General features: G+C 34.8%; 1 protein-coding gene across 1 annotated transcript in view; it reads left to right on the top strand.

Annotated features, from left to right (window-relative positions):
* The first annotated feature begins 381 nt into the window (after positions 1 to 381).
* Positions 382 to 25,452, top strand: part of ZDHHC21 (zinc finger DHHC-type palmitoyltransferase 21) — a 60,454-nt gene continuing 35,383 nt past the window's right edge. The window contains exons 1-6 of the mRNA XM_061199064.1: positions 382 to 443; positions 7,635 to 7,768; positions 13,351 to 13,549; positions 14,827 to 14,925; positions 19,875 to 19,986; positions 23,044 to 23,182. Coding sequence (XP_061055047.1) covers positions 13,396 to 13,549; positions 14,827 to 14,925; positions 19,875 to 19,986; positions 23,044 to 23,182 — 504 coding nt within the window. The 5' untranslated portion in view covers positions 382 to 443; positions 7,635 to 7,768; positions 13,351 to 13,395. The remainder of the gene's footprint in view (positions 444 to 7,634; positions 7,769 to 13,350; positions 13,550 to 14,826; positions 14,926 to 19,874; positions 19,987 to 23,043; positions 23,183 to 25,452) is intronic.

The following is a 25,452-nucleotide window of genomic DNA, read 5'->3' as shown; positions in this document are numbered from 1 at the left end:
AGGAGAGCGTGGGCAGAGCTGGGAAGGTGGCAGCCTGGGAGGGCGGCGGCGCCGAGGTGCGTCAGGTACGGACGGGTGTTCGGGTGATGGCTGTCCGGCAGGGCACGCTGCCGCGGCGCGTCTCCGCGCGCTCGAGGCGCGATTTCTGGTCTTTAGGCCCTCGGCGGCTCCCATCGCGGCTCCCGGGCGCCCAGCTGGGACCGCGGCGGCGGCGGCGGCGGAGACAGCCGGTCACTCCACCGCGCGGGCGGCGCACACCTAACCCGCCGGTCCCGGCGCTCTGGCTCCCGGAAGCGGAAGGGGAGCGCAGCCCGGCTTGGGCGGTGGTGGCGGCGGGACTAGAGGAGGAGGAGGAGGCGGAGGGGGAAGAAGCGGAGGTGGAGGGGGAAGAGCCGCCGGCGGTCGCGAGAACAGCGGCGGGGAGAGGCGAGCCCCCCGCGCCGGTGAGTGTGTGCAGGCGCGAGAACGCCACGGCCGCCCCCCGGCCCCTGGCCCCTGCAGCCCGGCACCCGGCCGCCCGCCCCTGGCTGCGCCCCTGTTCCGCGCCCTGTTCCCTGCCCGCACCTGCCCTCGCTCCCGCTCAGAACCCCGGGTCTTCTGCGTGCCCTGCCCGCCCGGGGCCTGGCCTTTCTCCCAGCATCTTCAGCCAGAGCTGCAGCCGCCCGCCAACTGCCCCTCCTATAACTGGTGGTGGGTGGGTTCGTGCTCCAGTCAAGATGATTTGGGGTAGTTTTTCGTGTGTGTGTGTGTGTGTGTGTGTGTGTGTTTAATTAAAAAAACCCTGTGCCCTGAGTTTCTCGCGTGTGAACTGTAGTTTCCCTCTCTGTACCCGCGCCCGGAGACCTGCGTAGGGATCTGGGATTTATCCTTGCCATCACAGCCTTTCATTCATTTCCAGATCGCTGGGTGAGGCTTCAGAAGACTTGCAGGAGGAGAAATAGTTTGCTCCTTTACTGACCTTCTGCCTCCCTCCCCCAGATTCAAGAGTGGTTTTAAGAAAATGGCTTATGGATGGCAGCAGTTTGCACTTGTTACCATTCACTGTAATAGACCGCTAGATTTTAACTGGAGAGTCCATTTAAAGTTGTGGTCTTTCTCAAGCTGTATTTGGGGCGTATTTTAAGATCCCTGGTGAGTCAGTGGAGGATGTCTGTATCTCTAGGGCTAAGAGAACCTGACCAGTTTATTACTTGAAAATATTGCAATATAGCAGTCTATAAAAGTACAAGAGGAAAAAAAAATCAAGGTCGTTGTGAGCGGGTCATAAATCATAGTGTAAAGTTACAGTATAAAATCATGACGACTAACGATAGTTAAGCACGCAGGTTAAAAATATTTGTCAAATGGATCCAAGGCCTAATATGTGTACTTTAAAAAATTCACTGCCTTCCTTGTAGTAAACAGTAATAGTAATTATCATCTGATGATTGCTTAGTATATGCCATTCCTGGACTAAAAGGCTTTTGGTGTAATATCTTGTTAAATCCTTCCAACTCTTTAGATTTTATTTATTTTAAAGATAAAATCCAGAGAGATGCTTTATTTTGCCGTAGGTGTGCTAAGTTGTCATGGCAAAAAAGATTTTTGAAGAGATGAGAAATCAGTTGGAAAGAAGGAACCAAATGATTTGGTGTCGTGGAAAGAAAACTAGATTTTAGTTCCATTGCTCTCACTATTTAGCTGTGGGGTCATGGGTAGGTCAGTGACCCATGCCATTTTTCATCTATACAACCGGGAAGTCAGGATAAATTCTTTAAGGCTTATTTTAGCTTTTCCATCCTTACTTGGCATATGCTAAGTTTGTAAATAATTTAAGACCCTTTAACATGTTAAAGTTACTTTTAAAACATTTACCTGAAGAAGTATTAGTAAAATTATATCAAAATATAACCAAAAAATGTATAATTCCATACTTTTAGAATAATATTTGGTGTAGTACTATTCCAGAATTCCTCATTTTGGAGGTAAAATAGGATTATATTAAGTCCCTTCAAACTGTTGTGACTTCTGTTAAATTTAACGTACTTTCGAAGCCGTAGTTGGAATAAATGAACTAGAGCATATTTTAAATAAAACGGTGTCACATTGCCTATCTCTGGGGTGTTTTACTTAATAAAAAGAAATTTAAGCATTTAAAAATGCAAACATGTAACCATCAGCTTAACAGGTATGTTCTAAAGAAGTAACCAGTGAATCATAAAATTTTTTACTTCTTATTTACTCACTGCCTGATTTCTCTAATTCATAGAGACTGATTCAGAACCTGTGGAAAAGCACATGGATAAAATAATGTCGTGTATTAGTGAAGAAATGAATTTAGAAGTCTAGTAATGTCTCCATGGAGCTTTTTTTCAGGAATTGTAATTGAATGTGAGTCAATAAAATCTTTTTCAGTGTAGAAGGCTACATAGTGGCGTTATCAGTACTACCAGGCATAACAGGGAAGGCGGAGGAAAAGCTATTTTTATTACGAGGAAGTTGTTCCCTAAGCTCAGTTTTACTTTTATATTAAGGAATGAAGACATTTTATATTACTTTAGTAAAACATTAGGGCTCAGTTTCAACTTTTCAAATGCACTAAATATAAACGGCATCGTAGCATGTAGTAGAATAATCAATGAATTAATACCTCTTATTAAAGTTGAAAATGTTTTGATTTGAATCAGTAAAAAATATAGGTGAATGACATGAAGAAAAATGGAAAAACACCAGTCTTGCTTATTATCAGAGTAGTGATTTTTTTTTCTTTATTGGAGTATAATTGCTTTACAATGGTGTGTTAGTTTCTTCTTTATAACAAAGTGAAATCAACTATACATACAGGTATATCCCCATATCTCCTCCCTCTTGGGTCTCCCTCCCACCCTCCCTATCCCACCCCTCTAGGTGGTCACAGAGCACCGAGCTGATCTCCCTGTGCTATGTGGCTGCTTCCCACTAGCTATCTATTTTACATTTGGTAGTGTATATATGTCCATGCCACTCTCAGAGTAGTGATTTTTTTGGTTAAGAATCTTTGGTAAATTGAGTTAGCCTAGTTTAAAAAGCATATCTTAATAGACATGAAATAGCACTGCTCTCCATGGTAGCTACCTTCCCCAAAATATCTTAAAGTGATGGTAGATTATTTATTTCACTCTTTTGATATACCATGGGAAAAAATGTGGTATTTTCAAAGTTTGTCTTCTGCCTTTTCGCCCTCCTCTTTCCCTGTGCTTTTCCTCTCAGGTAGATTGACTTGATCCATTTAAGAGACTGAATAGGTTTCTGCTCTCTTCATCTATCTGTTGCTGCCACTTCCACAAAAGGGCAAGTTAGGTAAAAATTAGTATTTTACTACTCACTGATTCATTCAATTTTAACTTAATGTGCTCCACTGTGATCTCAACCAGGCTTCTGATTTTAAGCCTTTTATCTGTAATTATGGAATGAATAACTTTTTTACCTGCTGCAGAATTTTCAACTTCAGCAAGCAAGGAGAGATTTTTTTTCTTTTAGTGTTATTGGTTTTAAATCATGTCTGCTCTGGTAAAGCCTGGTGTGAAGGAAATCTAATTTAGCCTTTTGGTTTGTTTGCTTTTTTTTTCAATCTGTTCTTGGTGCAGTGGGTACTAGATAGAAGTAAGTAGCTGGCTTGCCTTTCCTCATGGAAGAACATGTCTGATTCACACCCAGGAAATGCCAGAGCCTAATTTCTGGCTTTCACTGTAGGTGAAGTTTTTTCTTTGTGCTGTTTTTGGAGCAAAGGTTACCTGTGCTTTCTGTTCCTACCCTGCATTTAACTCCAGTTCTTCCCTTGCCTGTCCTGTCCTTTTTCCCACACCCATACCTTCCTAAATGAAGAGTCCTGCCTAGACATTTTGTACTGATTGAAACAGTATTTGGTAGTCTTTAATTCATATCATCACACACCTTCCCAGTTATTTTTGCTTTTTGTTGGGAGATTCTGAAGAAGTGTGTCGTTGTAGTGCAATACTTTTAATAAAGGTATTAATTTACATTTTTTTCACTCACGAGGCGGGTACACAGAAGAGCAACAGCTTATGTTCAGTTCTGCCCAGAACATAGTGATTTAAAGACTTGTTCTAGGAAGTGGATTCTTGAAACCATTGATGGTACAGGTTTGATATGCTTTGACACTTTGTATACCCACATTTTAACAGAGTCTTCCTGGAGAACTCAGCAGTTGGGTCAGAATTCCCTACTTTAATTCTGCATTCTTAGCTTTTGAATTCACGTCCTGATTTTCTGCCATGCTTCATTGCTTAATTTCCCAGTCCTTCCACTTTTACCTGAAAGAGATTTAGTTTACAAGCTTTAGTTCAGTCACTCTATTTTAGATAAGATCTCTATTTTTGGTTTTCTGCTTGAAGAGACCTCACGCCAGCCTTGTGGAAATACAACCTCCCTACATGCTTATAGTGTGATGCGAGGGAAAAGGCTGTGTACTGTACTATCTGAGGTTTCTCATCTCTGACAAGTAGTTCTCAGACTTCAGTGTTAGAGAAGGTAGGCAGCTGGGTATAGTTAAATTGTATTTAATGATGGTGACCCAGAAACACTGTTTCATCCTGGAGTTTGTAAGACTGGATGTACAACTCATCTTTAGTGCCCCCTGTCCTCCACCCCCACAAACGCCCCTTTAAAGTTGCCATTGTTGGAGGTGTTTATCATTTGCCAGGCAATTTCTCTTTTAAGTATGACAACCACCTTGTGTGTTGATACTTTTATTACCATTTTAGAGATGGTTAAACTGAAGCTTGAAAAGAAACTGAAGTTTGGAGAGCTAATAAGAGGCTCTTTCATAATTTGAATGTGGCTCCCTTAAATGTCTGTATAAGATTAATTTCCTACTCTATTGAAATAAACTGAATACCTCTGATGTTTTAAAAATTGGATTACCTCTTTGGCTAATTATTAAAGACAGCTATATCTGGATATTTTAGGTAGAATACTTGACCAATTTTTCAGAGTTGATAAAATCAGAAATTAAATAGCTGTATAAATATGTAACATTCATTTTAAGCTGCAGTTATAAGGTTTAAATTTTATATATTTGTATAATAACCATTTTGTTTTGACCCTGGGGGGGGATTTTGTTTGTTTGTTTGTTTGCCCTGTAAATTGTCGATTGCAGTCTCAGACGTAGCAATGTTAAAAATACTTAACAACATTTTGTAGTTATAGAACTTTGAGATATTCTTTGTTATCACAAAATTTCTTGGGTTTTTAAGACTAGAATTGCTTTTATATCACGTGGGTGAGATTTGATTCCACAGTGATGGCGACGCTGAACTAGATAAAATGTTCATCTCATTTTGGGTGCTATGGCTGTGATGTAGTTCTGATAACTGTAAATGTAAAGTAGGATTTTTTCCTTGATTTTAAGCCAGTGAGTGACTAGGGTTTGACTCATGGATGGTTGACTTGTGCTGTTACCTAATGTTACTGATAGAAACTGCTGTTTTGCTGCAACAGTAAGAAGCCACCCTAGAGTCATAGCCTTAGCAGAATTACTGACTTTGGCCATGTTTCAGAGCACTTCATTGTACCACACTTAATTCTGCTTGAGATCTTTTCTAGAGGAAGACGAATTCATTCATTGCCACTAGAGTAGCAGCTCCTTTACTAAATCATTCTGTATTTTGTCTCTAAGAATCAAATGTGCAGCCAAAGAGACCACTTTAAATTAGCTTAGAAAGTTAGAGTATAAACAAGTTATATTTCACAATCTAACAATCATGGACCATAGAAAAAGTGGCGCTGGGAGAAAGTACAGTTTAAAAAAAAAGTCTGTAAGGGGAGTGGAAATGTAATGATAATGATTTTGATGTTTTTTTCCACATCCTCAGTATGTAATAGATTCCTATTGCTATGGTAAGTAGTATGCATAGCAAACTCACAACTTGTCCTTTATTTCCTTTCTTGGAGAATGGTACCACCATTCACCTAGACCCTAAGCCAAAAACTTGGGAGTCATCCTAGCATCTGCCCTTTGCATGATTGATTACCACGTCCTATCAGTTTTACTCATTAAGTTCTTATTCTGCCCTTTTCCAGCATACCTCCTGTCTTAAGTGTTCCTTCCTCACCCCCCTCCCCTCCCCACTTCCTTTAGAAGTTACTGCTTTTGGGGTACTTACCATGTGCCCTCATTTCTCACCTGAGTAACCAGTAAGCCTAGCTTATTTCATATAGTCAGTCTTGGAGCTTTATCCATCCACCCAAGTTCATTCTTCAAAGTGTTGCTCTTCTTTCCAAAATGCACATTTCATCATGGCATTCTTCTGCCTTTAATCCTTCAGTACTTTCCAAACTACTGTCTTCAGGGTGAAGTCCAAAGTCATTGGCATGGTTTAACAGTGTTTTTTTATTCTTAGATCACTCTCTTCTTGTAGGTCATGAAATCAGTCTAGTAGGCTGTGACCAGCATTATATATTTTTATTAAAGTGAAATATAATAAAATAGTACAGTATCAGAGTATGTCACATATAGTCAGGGTGAATATCACTTCATTAAACTTTTTCAGTTATATATTTTATATATGTGAAATACATACTCACATATCTCATATATTTCTGTGTATATATTACCAGATGTCCTGAACTATATTTCTTAAAGATGCTTGTGGTCGAAAGGTTAAACGCGTTTTATCCCATTCTTCCATATGTGATGACTCTAGTCATTTCAGTTTACTTAGATTTTCTTTGCCTGCCCTTATACCTTTGCGTACTCTGCTCTCTTGTTCAGAAGAGCCTCCATTCTTCATCCACAGGTTTTGTTCTCTCCAGAAATCTTTTCCTGATGGTAGCTTACCGAAAGAAATAAATTTTTTATTGCAACCTCGTACACACAAATATTTACATAACTGAAAAGTTCCATGAACCAACACCCTTCCTGTATGAGAAGCATTATTGCCCCCTTGCCCTCTGTCTTACTTTGTCTTACTTGGTATTGATCATGTCTGTTTACTAGTTTGTTTCTATTGAGAATAAGGATGGTCTCTTTCTTATCTATACCAGTGCCAAGGCGTAGTAATATAGATAGTGATTGAATTAGTGAAATACTGAATCAGTATATGTTTTTTAGAACTCTTTACAGTATTATTGTTTAAGCCTGAACTGTAGAAACTAACTTTAATGGTTGATTCTCTTAATGGTTTCATTATAGGAGGATAACTTTTTTCCTTAAAACAGTTAAACTAATATGTGCTTCTATTTTAAACTCTTTATTTTATGTTTATCAATTGTGATTAGATAGTCCAGGCCTAATATCTTGATAGATATTACATTGGATTTTGTCACATCAGTGACCTCAGAATTTATTGTCATTTTGTGATTTGTGGTCAGTAAGTTTGATGAAGCCCAAATGCTGGACATGTAATACTAATTTGATTTTATGGGAACCGGGTGGTTTCAAAAGAGAGAATGTTCATGTATAATGGTAATCATATAAAGATTTTGGGGGGCTGGCTGGATTAGATATGAAAGCATAGAATTAAGTGGAGTTAAATCACTTTATTTCTAAATTTAAACGTTTTTTTTTCCGTAATTGACATTTTTACGGTTAGAATATTTAGTTGCTTACAATTTTTATCTTTGTTGTGAGATATTATTTGTTAAACCATTAATAGATTCGCATGGAGAACTGCTCTTGAGGAGAGATCCATTTGTTGGGATGTAATAAAAAAAAAAGAACGAATCAAGATAAAACCTCTAAATGCAAGTACCAGAAAAATTACAACACATCTCAGTGAATTTGCAGGTGGTAAGTGCATTTAATTTTAATGGGAATATGTTTCTGAATTGTGCGGCGTAGTATCCTTAAAGTGTTATGTTTAGATGAATTTAACAATCTTTCATTTGCAAAAAAAATGATAGTTACTTTATGTTTATATAAAATTTTTCATATTAAATTTTAACTCCACATTTTCTTAAATAAGGCTTTCTCCATAGAGAAAAAAATCTGTAAATAATACAAGTTTCAGAAACATCTTCCTGAATTATAAGTCTTATATGGCTTTACAGCTGATGCTCCTGTGCTGCATTTTTAAAGATATTAATTTTAAAAGCATTTCATATAAGGATAATACATAGTGATAAAGAGAGGCTAAAAGTAAAAATTTTGTTTGTGAGGTTGTAATGTCGAATCACACCTCATTGGCTATCTTTATTTTTCAGTTGGTCGAGAAGAATTTAGAAGTACATATGTCTATTAATAAACTTACATGAACACATAAATATATATATAAAATGTGACAGCATTCCTTCTCACTACTCTTTCCTTCCTCAGCCCAGTGGTAACCACTGTTAACAGTTTGGTAGATGTGTTTTCTTCCACCCATACAGAAATTACTTATACATACATTTTTTCTAACAAAAAAAGAATCATGTTATACAACGTACATCTGAATACCCATCACCTAGATTCTACAACTAGTATTACTGAACTATATCACATACTCATCCATCTCTGTGTCCACACATCAGTTCATTTTTTGGGGAGATCCATTTGAAAGTAAATTGCAGACATCAGTATACTTCCTTCCCCCTCTCCCCAATAATACAGCATCCATATCATTAACTAGATAGAGTTCATTATTGGTTTAAAGGGTTTTTTAAAGGTGAATTTACATACCATGAAATGCACCAATCTTGTGTATTGCCTAGTTTCAACAAATGTATGACCTGTGTATCTCAAACTCGTGTTAAGATAGAGATCTTTATCAGCACCCCAGAAAGTTCCCTTATGCTTTTTCCTAGTTCGTCTTTATCCTCCCCTCCCTCCAGGAAGCTACTGTTAGGATATTTCCCCCCACCATAGATTTTGCCTATATAATTTGCCTCTTTTCACTCAACACTATGCGTGGGTAGCCGTATGCAAATCTAGATCTACTTCCTTTTTTTCTTCTTTAAAAATTGCAGTAGCTTGGAAATAGTCTACACTATGGATGTATTATAATTTATAGTATATGACCATTGCCTTCCCTCTACAAGGGCATTTAGGTTGTGCCATATTTTTGTGATCACAAATAGTGCTATATAGAACATCCTTGTACGTATATATACCTGTTCACTCTAATGAATACTTTTGTAGATATTACTAGATATAAAACTGCTGGGTCAAAAAGTTTGACATTTTAATAGACACTGCCAAATTGCCCTCCAAAGATGATTTTATCAGTTTACATGCATATCAGCAATGGATGAGATTGTCCTTTTCTCTGTGCCCTTTCAACATTGGGTGTCACCTGTCTTTCTAGAATTTTGTCAGTACGAAGGGTAAAAAATATACCTAGTGATTTCACATTTTCCTAATCAGTAATGATTAACCACTGGATTTTTTTTTCTTTTGTGAATTGCCTCTCTGTGTATTTACTTTGTATGACTCTTACTAGTCATATGGTATATTCTTTTTTTCCAGGGATGCTTTGTCTTTTAATTTTGTTTCTGGTGTGTTTTGAGCTTCAGAAGTTTTCATCTTTATGTGGTCAAAGGTGGCTTATGGGTCTTGTTGAAGATCTTCCTTGTTCTAAGATTATAAAACCACTTGCTATATTCTTCTACTAGTTTTGCTTTTTATTTGGAATTTTGAAGAGAAGGAGAAATCACTGTGAACTAAGGTGCCAGGAAGAATTTCATATGGCGAGTGAGATTCAAATTGACCTTGAAGTATGAGTTGAATTTAAATAGAGTAGACAAAATGGTAGAGACATTTTGGACAGAAGGAATGAGAGAGGGAATATATTTTTCATATTCATGGAACAATAATAAGACCACTGGCTGAGGTGGCGAGTCATATAAAACTGCAAGTTTAGAGATATTCATTTGGCTCCATTTCTTGTAAATTATTTTGGCTCACTTTTATCATTTTTTAAAATCTGCATTCTGGTGTTATAGTTTTCTGTCATATAATAGTTTTGTGTCACTTTCTTTTCATAGTGACTTCAGTATTCTTCCTGAGGAAAATATGTGGTGAAATTTTGTTGCCTGAAAAGGCAAAAAAAGGAAAGGTGGTTTCCTACCAGAGTAGTTTGAACATTGTGAATATTTACTAGTCTAGTTTATTAGAGTTGAGTTATAATTTCTTTAAAAACAAAAGTCGTGCTGTAGTAATTTACATCGTTAATGAAGTTAGAGCACTCAAGTATAGTTACCAGGTATCAGTCTTCAAAAATGTTGAAATACCAGTGTGTCCACTAGTTACATCAAAGAGTTATGAGCTCACCATTTAATATACAGATTAATATGTTGGATTCTCTAGCTGATGAAAGTATTTACAGATGCCACCCTTAAGACTGAGTAGCAGCATTGTGTTCAGTTTGGTTGTTGCTCAGGATGTGTAATAGTTTCTGTTCAGCCGTGAGCCACGCCTGGTAGATAATAACTGAGTGGAGTGATCCTGCAACTTTACCAGTTACACGTTTCTGGTTGTAATCTGATTTGGAGCTCTTGGAAGGCTACTGTTTCCTTCTCTACAATCTAGTTGTAAGGATTATGTGGCACTAATTATGTGGATTAATTTTCACTACTCAGGTATTTAAAAAAGTATTCGACATCTTATTTGTTCATTGTTTTATTTTTCTCTCCTTAGCGTACTTTTCCTTGGGGATGCTTGTTCTTTTAGAGCTTGTTGTCTGTGTATGTTTATATCCAGGAAAAACAGACACATTTTTAACTATACTTTTCATTTATAGTTTCTGTTTTGAGGAACTCTCGCGGTGATAAGAAAAATTTGTTATTCTCTGGTAGAGGAGAATGAAAATAGAGTTTAAAAAAACAAATGAGTGTTTGATAATTTTGCTACTTGTGTTGCTGGCTTGTATGCTTTTCTGTTTCTAATACTAATACATTTAGAAATAAGTAATGAAATTACTCTGTTCTGTGTAGTTACTAGAATTCATTGTCTGTTTTTTTAGTCGTGAATGGAACTGAAACATTAAAAGAAAGAAAGTACATGAAGTTAATGATATTGAACATGTTGAGAGACAGAGCCTTCTGTCATTCTTTTAGCACTTGATGGTTGGCAAGACTATAAAAATAAACATTCTTTTTAATGTTTCTCTTTTTAGGTATGTTGATAGCTTGTCATTTGTATTTGAGTTCATTTAGCTTTTAAAATAATCATACCTAGAAAATTAAATCCTCTGTGACTTTCCTCACTTTAATGATACTGATAGGTCTTTTAATTTTTAAATTAAAAGGTAATGAAGTTCAACTTTTACTTTTTTAAAGGCCTAGGCATTATTCCTATTTTAAAATTCATACATAAGTGCTAACTGAGACCATATCTGATTTAAAGAGTTAGGTGGTGAGTTTGAGTCCTTGTCTTTTTTTCTGCTGTCCCAGTGTTTCCAGGTTCTAGGGATAATAGGATGGGGGTATTCTTTTAAAATTAATCCTTAATCTTTTTTTCTTTGTCCTGGTAGCTTTGTAACTTTAAAGAACATTGGCAAGGCCTCTAAAGGGTAGTACCCTGAGGCTCTTCAACTGATGATAAATTATCCTTAGAATGAAGTAGTCTGGGATGTAAGCTGGAAATCTGGGAGTCATCCTCCAGAAGCTTACTGGTTTGATTCTGTTTCTTCAGTTGATCTCTCCAAAACTAATTTTGGCTTTTGCCTTCTCTTAGCCTAAATGATCTTTGTCTTAAACTTCATCCTCCACACCAGAGCTTTAATCCTTTATTTAAAATATAAACCTCATTATGTTACCCACCTGCTTTAGTAGCTTTCCAGTGCCTAAGAATGGCATCTTTATATCCATCATAATATAGCCCTTTATTTCTTACCACTTGCTCTCCACTGAAAGGTTTGTGATTTCTCACGGCAGTTTGTAATACCTCCTACAATTTTTACTCTTGTCTACCTCCTGCTCTTCCTTCTGTTTGCAGTATTGTTGTCACTTTTCTTTGCTTGGATAACTTTTACTCTTCTTTTAAGATTGAACTCAGCTCACTCCCCTGCAGGGGGTCTTGCCCTGATTTAATCAGTCCCCATCTTTCTGTGCCTATAGTAAGATCTTGTCCACATCCCTGGAATGTATTGTATTAAACCCATTTTATGACTCTTTTCCCAATTAGACTGTTAGTTCCTTTAAGCAAAGACCATGTCTTATTCATCATTGTATCTACAGTGTCTAGCAAGTGACTAGTATATAGTGGAGGCCCAATGAATATTTGTTGAACTGAGTTCAGCTCATTGCTGTACATTGAAGTCTTAGTGAAGCTCCTGGATCCGTGGTTCCTGGATACCAGTCAGCTGTATCGAGACACCTGGGGAGCATTTTAGAACATTTTATAGGTTTTTGAGCATTACTCTGTAAAGAATTATGATTCAGTACATCTGGAATGAGGCCTGGGAATAAGTATTTTTAAAAAGCTCCTCAACTGATTCCAGTTTGCTTATAGGTTTGAGAAACATTGTCCTAGTGTATTATTGTATTATTCCATTGTATTTTATGTAAAAAAGTTGCCCCCTAGACCTCATATAGTAATTTATTATTTAAGGTTTATAAGTTATAGCTACTAAAGTAAGGATATATTTTAGGTCACTTTTTTAATACCATATGTAGAAGTATCTTAACTTTAAGCCTCTCATTGTGAGGCCTATTAGCATTTTGTTAACACTGAACTGAAAAAAGCCCCATTTAAGCAGGAGTCTTCTCGAATTGATAGTAATATTAGTTGGGCTTCATTCCATGAATTTAAGTATTTTTGGCAATTTGTAACTACTTTTCACTTTTTATTATAATTTTTCAAAATGATTTTTAAGCATTTTGTTGTGGTTTAAAATTAAATTAAATTGAGCAAGTCTTAAGTGTATATAGCTCAGTGAGTTTTTACATATGTGTATATCTGTACGGCAACAGGTCAACATATAGAACATTTCTGGCTCCTCAGTTTCCCCCATTTCCCTTCCCAATTAATAAACACCCCTCCCACCACAAGATGAGCACTCTTTTGATTTGTATTACCATCAGTTAGTCTTACGTACAAAACTTTTTAGTAGTTTTAATCATATCTTTTGGTGAATATGTGCACTCATTTCTCTTGAATTTACACATGGAATTGCTGAGTTAAGGGCAGACTTGTGTTTAACTTCAGAAGGTAATGCCAGTTTATACTCTATGATTGCAATTCATATGAAAATTGAAATTAAATTATTTGAAGCTTATGGTGAAATTTTAATAGCCTGAAACTTCCCTTTGTTTTCCGAAGTGTCCCATTTTGTCAAAAATATACATAGAAAGAAAATTTAAGTGTCATTTTATAGTTGCCAAAAAGGTAGTTTTGTTTTATTCGAATAATTTTTCCTATATAAGTAATTTTTTCTTTTTCCCTTTCCTTAGGTTCATCTTTCCTTGTGGGTTGGCAGGCAGTCATAGGACTGCAAAATGGGTCTCCGGATTCACTTTGTTGTTGACCCACATGGTTGGTGCTGCATGGGTTTGATTGTCTTTGTCTGGTTATACAACTTTGTTTTAATTCCCAAAATTGTCCTCTTTCCTCACTATGAAGAAGGACATATTCCAGGCATATTAATAATAAGTAAGTTTCTAGATCTTTATTTATTTCTTTGGATAATTAAAGGTTTTTCTCATTGTGAATGTTTTTGGAGTATAATACCACTATAATAACCATACTTTTAATATTATTCAGTGCTATTAATATGACGTTATTTACTAAATTATGGACATTTTTAAAAAGAATGGCCTTTATATATTTTGCAGGGTTAGATAAATGTGATATCTTCATATCTAACTCTACAAAATATATAGAGACCATTTTGTTTAATAAAAGACTGGCACAATAGTGCTATTTATATAGGTCTGTGTGTATTTTTAATGTTTCTGTTATATACTTATTGCAAATGTGGAAGGAGTTTTAAGAATGATTATGATACACATTATTGAGAAAAAGTTTCATGATATAAAAATTATTGATTATGATTTTGATTATGATAATACTTTGAACTTCTGGATAATTATTTTCTCCTATAGTTTAATGGTGATGGTTTGCTTATGATTAAAAGAATAAGATTGAAGTGATATGTTTTACATGTACATGGCATTTATAGTTTTCATGTACATTATGTCATTTTGATCTCATAAGAGCTGTGGGAAGTATAATCTGTTTTACAAATGATAAAACTGACCAATACCATGCAGTCAGTCCTGGAGTTAGCATTTGAACTAAGTTTCCTATTACAGGTGCAGTGCCTTTATCCCCCCAACAAAATGCCTATTTCTTTTTCATCTAAAAGGTAGAATTATGATGAATGAATATATTTTCCTTTACTGTTACTTTTTCTAGTTATTCATTTTGAAACACAAAAATTTCTAGATTCTTTATTTTCAAATTAACTATCTTCAGATCTATTGAAAAGAGCAATTGAACATCACTAACCCAATGTAATTTTGAAGCTAGCCACTTAGAGTTAATGAAAAAGTTTAATTGTAGAATAGGTTTAAAAATGCTGCTTTGATTCTGTCAAATGTAGTACATGTAATAATTAAAAGGGATTCATTTATACCAATATTAGTAGGGGATTTCTGTTAATAAAGAATCTGGTTTATAACAAGTTTATCAGTTATTATTATACAAAATAACTACTTAAAATAAGTACATTTTAGATAATCCTCTTGGCAGTATTATTTGATGAATGAAATGAATTAATCATCTTTCCATCTTATTTTTGAAAATAATTTATCCTGATGGTATTAATTAAAATATACATTTATCCTTTAGATATGCTTGTTGAAAAAATGTTTTGAAGGGTAAATACTAATTTTATTTATTTACTTATTTGTTTGTTTATTTCCAAGTATTCTATGGCATTGCCATATTTTGTCTGGTTGCCTTAGTGAGGGCCTCAATAACTGATCCAGGAAGACTTCCTGAGAACCCAAAGATCCCACATGGAGGTATGGTACCCTTCAGATTTATCAGTTTTACAATGCCGGAATTATCATCTTTATTAATGTATTTGACTGCCTTTAGTATATTAATTATATATGTCATGTAACGCCACTTTCAAGTCTTTCCTCAGTTGTTTCCTTTCCAGACTTCTCAATTTAAAACCACAAATCTCAGCTGACTCCTCATATCCCCCACTCTCTGGCTCTCCTTTTCAGTTTACTTGTTTATTTATTTGTCTCTCCCTCCTCCCACTCTAGATCTATATAACCTCTGTGAGGGTGTACATTCTTTGTTTTGTTTTCTTCATTTGTTCAGTACTGTATCCTTAGTGCCTAAATAGTCTCTGTCACTTAGTAATAGTTGCTAGGTAAATATTTGTTGAATGATATATAATTACTGAGAAATTATATTTTTATTTAGTAAAGGAATTTTTTGATGGTGCCACTTACCTCATGATATTATTAATATAATATTGCTTAAATATTTGTAGTATTATAATACTATTGCCTATATTTCTTCAAGTTGGAACAATTCAGTGAAAATTTTGAAAGCCTTTTAGTCCAGTGTCAATGAAGGTAATTTTTGGTCACTTTATTGCATAGCAACCATTCAGGCAACACAAAAAAATTACAAATGTATTGCTTGTTTTATTACATGCCAGATATAGTAAACCTCCTTTATCCTCTTTCCCAAGTTTCACTTTTCCATCATTTGCTATGTAAGCTTTGAGAACTCTCTGTACTTTCTTCTAGAAAGAAATTTATATGTCTTTGTTATACATTATAGAACCAGAAATTTTTTTATAGTAGTTTCCGAACTTGCTGTACATTAGAACCACATGGGGAGCTTTAAAAAATCTCAATGTCCAGATCACATCCCATATTAATTAAATCAGAATATCTGGGGGTGAGAGCCAGGTATCTGTATTTTTGAAAGATCCAAGGTGATTCTAGTGTGTCACAAAGTTTGGGAACCAATGTACAAATTCTTTCCAAAATTAGATTAACTGGCAAGTCACTTAGATAGCCTCCCTTGAGTTTCTGATTGTTTTTTGAGATCCATCATTTGGGGCTTACTTGGTCTTGCAAGTTTAACGATTAAGTGGGAATGATATGACACTGATGTTTATGTAGAAGTTTCTGAAAATTATCTTGAATATTTAGTTTTTATTAATTTATAGAAGCAGTATCACTGTCATTTAGCGGTTATTGTGTGTGTGCGCGCACGTGTACCTGTGTTTGGTCAGGGAGGATGGCACTCTGTAATTTGTATAGAATCCCTCTTCTCTACTAGCCTAAACCAAAGGCTCTCTAAAATATTGATACATGTTTTTTCTACTTCAACTCTAAAACCCAATGTTATCAGAAAATCAAAGAAGCAGGCTTTTCCTAACTCAGGACTCATTTCTGATGAAATCTTTAGTTTGCTGTGGTCAAACATTCAAATGCCTACATCTGTCAGATACTGCAAATCAGTGAAAGGGGCCAGGGAGGAACTATTTTACGTTGAAAATCTCATATCTTATCTAAAGGGAGTGGCACTATTCAGCTACAGTGAAATAGTCATACAGGCCTGGCATTATTAGATATTGCAATTTTTGAAGAGAAAATATGGAATCTCAATTTTTATGAGACATTTCATGATTTTAAAAAATATTGGCAACTAATTCAAAATTTTTAAAGCATTGTTTTAAAATAAATACCAAACAGATTATACCTGTGGGTCAGATTGAATCCACCTGAAACTGCTGTGTTACCTTTAGCTTATAGACTCCAGTGATGGAGGACACCATGGCGTCTTGCCAACTATTTGGATATCTGCATTATATCTGGTCTCATTGACATTTGGCCTGTTTCTCTTCAGTGAAGAGTTCCCATTTGCCCAACCAAAAAAACATGCATTCATTTATCACATTTTAATGTTTCCAAAGTCTCTTGGTATTGTTACAGAGCTACACTGGCAACCGATTCTGTCAGAAAACCTCTGTTAAAACCCAACCCTTGTATTGATTTTTGTAGTTTCAAGTTATATTTTTCTCCCCAAAACATTACTTTGTGATTTGAGATATAGTAATTGAGAAAAGGCCCCCTAATATGTGAGTCTTTTAAAAGACTCAAATAGAAGGTGATTCCTTCCTTTTTGAGGGATAAACCAAACCAAATCTTGCTTTATAGTCATTCATGCATTTAGAGCATTAATAAGTTTCCCTGTTAAACAATGAGATGCTGTTTACCTTACATTAAAGAGCATCTATCATTTATAGAGTTTACCTTTTTTCTTTTATTTGTTTTATGTTTTGATTTTTCTTTCCTTTAAAAAATGTATCTGTTAATTTTTTATCTTCTATAGCTACCATAAATTAGCAGTTGGATTCTGTCTCCCATAGGCTTTTATTTTATTTTGTTAGATGGGTAGTACAAAAGTCTTGTAGGTGATCATCAGACACCAGAATGTATCAGTCACCAAGATCCTATTTGGACATGAATAAACCCTGAAGAAGAAAAAAGGGAGAAGACTAAGAAATGGTTTATAGATACATAGGGTGGTAGGTTAAGATGGATGGCTTTTTTTCTTGCTCTGCAAAGCAAAAACATAGATGATACTTTAATTTCTGGATTTTAAAAATAGTGATTTTTTTTCTTTTCTAAAAACATAAATGTGTGTGTGTACTTGTATGTGAAAATGTGCATTTTCATCGGTATTTTTCATTTTAGATTCTTACATCTTAAATTGAGCCTTAAATGGCTCAAACCCTTTCTTTGAACAAATTTATGTTCCAGACCATAGGTCAGCACATTCTTCTGTACTGTTAAGGGCCAGATAGCAAATATTTTTAGCTTTATGGACCATATGGTCTCTGTCACAAGTCCTCAGCTCTGTCATTGTAGCCCAAAAGCAGCCATAGAAATATGTAAATGAACGGGCATAGCTGTGTTCAAATAAAGCTTTATTTATAGACACTGAAATTTAAATTCCAAGATTTTTATATGCCACAAATTATTATTGTTATGATCATTATCATTTTCAATCATTTAAATTTGTAGAAAACATTCTTACCTCATGGGTCACACAAAAACAGGTGGTGGCCTGGATTTCCCTGTGGACTGTAGTTTGCCAACCATAGTCTACACTACAGAATGAATTACAGTCTTTCTCTGACTCTAGCCAAACGCTCTTTTCTGAGGATACAACATTTTAAGTATGAAATAAATAATTTATTCTTTGCAGTATTATGTGCTGAAATTGCCAATAGTGAATACCCCATATCTATTTTTTAAGGGGCTGGTTTAAGAACGTAAAGTTTTCATGTTGTCTTTTAATGAAAATCGGTTCATCGAAGAGAGTCTGCTTCCTGACCATGTTCCTTGTAGTATGTGAATTCAAAGTTTTAACATTGGGATATTTGGGAACATCTAACATCCACTAACATCTAGGGGGGAAAAAAAAGTGACATGCTTGTGACCTTGTATTATGCTATGTATGAAATATTTCTGTTTCACTAATAGTTAAATTATCATAGTTTAATTGTACCTAAATTAAACTTTAATATTGTTGCTCTCTCATGTAATATGTTTTCATTAAAATAAGAATTGTAAGTAAGAAATGGAAGAGAATTTTAAAGTGAAATATTTTAAATGTAAAAGATAATTCCTCAACTTTCATATTATTGGAATGAACAGTTGATTTGATATAGCTTTTATTCATACTTGATTGATTTCTTCAGAGGCATTTGTAGCAGAATGTTTTTCCAACACTTTACTATAAAATTCCAGTATATTGATTTTACTTCTGGCCATTAAACTAGAAATAATGGAATTAAAATAGGGTATCTTTTTAGAAAATTGAAAACTACCCACAATTCTATTACTTATATTTAGAATCTTTCATTTAAAAAAATTTTAAACTTTTCATGCTTTAGCAAGGATTTAGTTACTACCTACTGTGTGCTAGGTCACACTTTGCATATACTAATACTCACGCTGAGTATTGGAGTTAGGTTAATTTTACTATGCCCATACTTTTAGTGAGGTTAGGATATAGTTTTCCATAAGTGATATAAAGTTTAAGAATTTTTATAAAAGTAAAATTCCATTTCAAGAAATATTAAAACGATATGTTCTATATAACAGTTGTCTTATCTTGGTAGATGACTGTCCCATAGAGTTTTTATGGATCTAATTAGAGCAGTTCTTAATGAAAACAAATGACTTTTCCCTTTATTCCTGTAAACTTCATGTTTTTAGCACAAAGCTTAATTGTGTGCTCTTTCACAACAGACTAGAGGAAATTGCTACTTGGTGGTAGGATAGAATTTTGTAAAGAACTCCGTTATTTCCGTTAAATAGTAATCTTCTTGTAATCTTCTTCACTTCTGAAACTATTCTAGTACCTCTTAAACCCATCTGAAATCTTTTTCCAACCCTCTCTCATAAACATTCCCAAATGAATCCATTAATATTTTAAAAAATGGTTTCGTGTGGGGAGTTTGGGGGGATGCCATCTCTGTTTTTCTTATGATATCATACGATTGATTTTGACTTATTAATCTATGAAACCAATACTCAGCATTATTTCTTCTTTAGAGCCTTTAGGTAATAAATTTCTAGAAATTAATTTGTTTAAATATAATTCTGTTTTAATGTAATAATTTGGTTGTACTTCGAGGTTTTGTCATTAAATTTTACTTATAGCAATATGCTTAAACTCAAATATGTTGTTTTCTATCTCTTAGTTTGACTATTTATTTAGTGTCTTATTTTTATAGTGTTTAAAATTAGAAACGTACAAAATAAAACATGCATAGGATAGAGCAGCAACATTTTTGGCAAACATTTACACTGGAGACTTAGACATATATATCGAAGAATTCCTATAAACTCTTCTAAACACTTGTTGCTAAATTTCAACATTATTCATGTGCCTTTATTAAATGGATTTTAATTTCCTTCTCTAGAAAGGGAGTTCTGGGAATTGTGTAACAAGTGTAATTTGATGAGACCAAAGCGTTCCCATCACTGCAGCCGCTGCGGCCACTGTGTTAGGAGAATGGATCATCACTGTCCATGGTAAGAAATAAGTAATTCACTTTTTGGAAAAAAAGGTAATAAAAAATAAATCTTAGTACTTAGCAGATTTAAACAAAGGTTATATTAGAGTTATACAGTTTAAGAAAACCTTTTAATGAAGATCCCTGTATTTGATCATATGGTTTTATCAACTCCCAAAGTCATTTTTTCCAGAGATCCTATATTTTCTCACAAGGAGATATTTGAGCAGAAAACTAAGAATTAACATGCACCCAAATATACAAAAGAACTAAGGTGGTTTTATTAAATGAGGCAATTTATGTAAAGCATTCAGTGTAGTATCTGACATAGAAAATACTTAAATATAAATATAGTAGCTGTTATTGTTTGTAACTGCAATAAACCGTATACATCTCATTGTTTGTATTTCCCTTCCAATTTGTTTAATTAAAGAGTAACACATTTCAGATACCCTCATACCTCATTTCACCCACTTTCAGCCTTTTTCAGTGTTTTGAATTGGTAATAGGTATTAACATTGCATGCTGGCTGGATGTGTAAAAAGTGATAGTTAGCTGATTCTGCTGAACTGCCAACATTTTTGGTCAATAGGGGGCTCTCTTGTAATATTTAAAGAAAATGTTCAGTTGAGAAATAGAATTTTTGAAAACAAATGCTGTGAGAGTTCTTCATTGTATCTCATTTCAAAGCTGTCACAAAAATCTGTGAAAAAGATATTGTATTTAATTCTGCTTTCCTAGCATGGGATCTCTGTATAAATATTTAAACTGGTATGGTGTAGCACTTTATAAATATATCTATATACATATATATTTATGTTTGTACACACATACATGCATATATGCAAAGTTAGCTACATAATAATCTTCTTAAATTTATAATTGCATTTATCTAAGTTTGACTCAGGGTGGAGTTTAGCTTTGCCTAGTAATGCTAATCAATTTAGAGTTTCCCTTATTTTTGATAACACAAGTTATTATTAGCAAGCTTTTAGTAAGAATTTGGTTTTCACTATAAACTGATTGTTTAAATACAAGGTAATTTCCTGAGATTAAGAAAAAGTAAAAGCACTTTGTTACTATGTAAAAAAGTTGAAAATTCCATCAACAGGATAGTTTAGTATACAGTTGGTGTTGAAAAAATGTGCCTTGACTTTAAACAGATTAATTCTCAAGTGGTTTTACACACCTCAGTCTTCTGTTTACAGTTGCAATAGTAGTAGATTTTTTTAAAGCTATATAAAACATGTATTCAGGTAAGGGATAATCACACTTCAAAACTCAATTTTATACACTTTTTAGAGTAATATTTCTGATTAAAAATATAATAAATGTTCAGGATAGTTGGTTGGATATTGATACCTCCTTTTAAGTGAATGCAATAGCTTAAGCTTAAAAAATAATCAACTAGGAACTGTTTTGGTACTATATAGATTAGTGATTTTATTTATTTATTTATTTTCAAGGAATAAAGATTGACTTTGTGACAAAATAAAGTGCTGTTTAACCAAAATTCTAAGATTGGGGTGAGCTCCCTGTTCCTAGGCCTTGCGCCTCCATAGTTTTAGTCACCTTCTCAGAACACTGGTGGGAAGAAGAGTGAAAGTACAAAGAGGTGGAGGATAGGAAGGGAGGGTAGACCAGGGGGCCTGAGTAGATTTAGGGATTTATATGATTGAATTCCCTAATAGAGCAATGCTGAGATATTCAGAGAGTGAGGGAAATGTACAGTATAAACTAGAAGCAAGGAGAATTTTTGATTTTTTTCAGAAACTGCATTATCTTAACTGCTCAACAGCTTTAGATGTGGAGGTCAGTTCTCTGATGACCTCAAGGTTTACTCTATTTTTGGCTCTAATCACTCCTTCCAAGGACTTGCTACCAAAAGAACTCTTACCTGTAGATTATCTTAGTGTTTCTTAAAGTTCTGTGCTTAAGAAGAATGCCATGATCATAGCAGTTATTTCTCAAATTTTGGGGGGACAGAAAGGATGGGACAAGTATAAGTCATCTTTCAAGCAACAGCTACTGAAGAGTATTTTTGACTGCATACAGAAGCACCCTTCTCTGGTAGCCCTGCTTGCAGATAACAAAACACAGGAAGTTTTCTTGTTTACGAAGCATGCACTCTTTAGTCTAAGAAATGCCTCTTCCAGGTTTTCTGTTCAGTTATAGATCTGATTTTAACAAATAGTTAGACAGCACACCTTTAAAACAACAATTTAAGTTAGGAATTTGACCCTATTTATTTATTTTTTCAAACAGTGGCAGTGTAATGCTATATTGAAATGAAAACATTTGTGAAAGGTAATTTGTAGTTTTGAACTAGGGTTTTCTGCTGGAATTGTAAAATATTTTGAAAATTTAGGTACAATAAATAACCTTGGAACAATAAAATAGTCAGCTTGCATTAATCTTGAATATTTTGGGATTATAACATTAATCCTTTTTCCTAGTTGTGGTTCACTGTTGTATTGGTGGAAATGTAGATCTAAGAATTTATAAATACTTTTGAATATGTGTTTATTTTCAGGAACCAAGGTTAGATTTTAAAAGTAAGAAAAATTGTGAATGCTTAGCAGTATATCAGAGTGGCAGGTTTAAGTTATTTTACTTCACATCATTCAAATTGGTCTGCACAGCTAGAATGCTGCAGTGGAAGAGCATTATACAGAAGAAGGTTCTTGTTCTCTTGACCACTGTCTCTCCTAACTGTACATCCTCTGGCAATTGTCCTAACTCCTTTGTTCCTTTTTTGTATCAGTGAAGCAAGGAGGCTGCCATCTGTTCTTCCCTGCCTCACTGGGTTGTTGTTGAGTTGAAGGGGAATCATATACAGGACTTCTTTAAAAAGTAGAATGTGCTTTACAAATGTGAAGTGGCATATTTGTGTCATATCTTATGTACTCTTTGCTTTTAGGTTTGAGTGACTTTAGCTTATCTCCGTGAAGTAAAGCACATATGAAGTTTGTGCTTTATGTGAAGTTTGTGTGTGTTTGCGTTTACCTCTAGTTTTACCATCCTAAAATTAACATTAAAGTTTGAAATATTTTTTCTTTTTCCTTTTTTTCTTCAGGATTAACAATTGTGTTGGTGAAGATAATCATTGGCTTTTTCTGCAGTTGTGTTTCTACACTGAACTTCTTACTTGCTACGCACTGATGTTTTCTTTCTTCCACTATTATTACTTTCTTCCGCTAAAAAAGCGTAACTTGGTAAGAAATGTTTATATCAACTAATGTTAGAGCAACTATATTATACAGTTATTAACATGTGGTGCTTTTAAGTGCAGAAAATTGAAAACAAAAACAACAAACATAAACCCTCAGATTGGTGCATTTTAAAATATATTGGAATTGAGAAAGTGGACCCTGTTCTGACATTGCCTTTTAACCACATCTATTTATGATTATTTATTAGTGTTCTTTAAAAAGTGACATACTAGATCGCTTAATAATCTATTGGTTTAAAAATATCTACAGTAATGAAAAACAAAGTGAAAAATGTTAGCTTCTTGTTTCTTCTCAGGAATAAAAATAGACTTGTTTAATTCTTAAAGGTTCTTAAAGGAACATTAAGTTCTTGAGAGAAAGGACAAGACGAATTTGCAGGATGCCTTAAAAAGTTATTACATACACCGTTTGAGGCATTGCTTTTCCCATTTTGTAGAGGAACTACAATAGATGTTAACAAGATTTGCCCAGAATGATGGTGTTAGTGGTGGCGGTGGTAATAGCATCACCTAGGAGTGTTAAGGCTTGACTGTATATCAACACTATGCTATGGGCATGTGATTTTAATTCTCACGTTAAAGCTCACTACAGCCACATGAGGTGGGTATGATTTTTCCCCCATTTTATAGATGGAAACAGACTAATAGAGGTTAAATAAATAGTTACTGAAGATGCAAAGCTAGGAAGTGATTATTAAACTGGTTTTAGTTGTAGAGCTGGGATTTGAACCTGATTTTTTGTTTTCTGAATCATATCTTGTGTGCTTTGTGTGTAGAACTGGTATTTGAGCCTGATCCTATGTGTCATTTGGACTTAGATTGTGTTTTTAAAATGCCCTCTGTGTGTGTGTGTGTGTGTGTGTCTTTTGTGTGTGGGAGAGAGAGAGAGACAGAGAGAGTATGAGCGAGGGTGCGTGTGAGGAAACTGGTAGGGAAGAGAGAGGGAAGAAGGAATAGATTCCCTGATGGAGAAGGGTGTTTTCTTTCCTATTTATATCATTTTATACTGTTTAAATCTTTTTTATTAAAAATAACAAGTTCGGTGGTGGTACATACAATTACATTTTGTAATAAGAGAGCAACTGAGAGAAGGTCTTTAAGTTCTGTGTATTTAGATTCTTTTTATACACATGATCATTTTGTTTAATTAAAAGAAGATATTTACTGTTGTTGCTTAGTTGCATATATTAGTGGGGCCTTGTTATAATTCTCCTTATTAAATACAGAGTGAGCAATTAAAATTAAATACTAATAACTGAAAAAAGTTCAAAAGGGAGAACTGTAAATACAGGTGTTTGACATCATCACACTGAGACTTTAGTGCATGCTAGTACTATGGTTTTAGAAACGTTTTATTTATAGATTAATTTCTTTTTTATGCTTTCTCATATTTTAATTTTACTTTCTAATAAGACCAGGTACAAAAGAATGGTCACCCAAAACATCCAGATCAAAAGCTCTAATGCAATAGCAGCTAATATTTAAAGAGTCATTTAGGGTCAACAAGGTACTTTTTCTGTACGTGTTATTTCTTTTAATTCCCACAACAACTGTGTGAGGTGACCTAGTCATGAGTGTGACTTTAAAGCCAAACTCCTTCGGTTTGAATCTCAATTATAGATTAATTTCTGATATAATTGGTATTGTAGTTAAAATATGTAAAAGGTTATACATATTCTCCCAAGAGTAACCTCTTTCAAGTAGATTGAGCCTAATAAGAAAAGCATTAAAATAAAAATTTACCAGTAAGATTAAGGTCAGAATGTTTTAAAAACTGAGGGAGAGGTAAAATTTAGTGGTATTAATGAAAAGCTACTAGAGCTTCTCTGGGAGGGAATGCATTGTAGTATAGTGAAGGGATTGGCAAACTATGGGCGTTGGGATAAGTTTGAACCTCTACCTGTTTTTGTTAATAAAGTTTTACTTGAAACACAGCTGCTCACATCTATTTACATATGCTTATGATTGCTTTTGTGCTACAACAGCAGAGTTGAATAGTTGTGAGAGAGGCATATGGCCTGAAAGCCTAAAATATTAAGTATCTGGCTCCTTTATTTTTTTAATTAATTAATTAATTTATTTTTGGCTGCGTTGGGTCTTCGTTGCTGCGCGCGGGCTTTCTCTAGTTGCGCCGAGCAGGGGCTACTCTGTTAAGGTGCGCGGGCTTCTCATTGCGGTGGCTTCTGTTGTTGCGGAGCATGGGCTCTAGGCACGCGGGCTTCAGTAGTTGTGGCACACAGGCTCAGTTGCTCT

This window comes from Eubalaena glacialis, chromosome 9, assembly GCF_028564815.1.
Source record: "Eubalaena glacialis isolate mEubGla1 chromosome 9, mEubGla1.1.hap2.+ XY, whole genome shotgun sequence".
Classification (NCBI taxonomy): domain Eukaryota; kingdom Metazoa; phylum Chordata; class Mammalia; order Artiodactyla; family Balaenidae; genus Eubalaena; species Eubalaena glacialis.
Note: the sequence above shows the minus strand (reverse complement) of the source record. Positions and strands in the feature narration are given on the sequence as shown.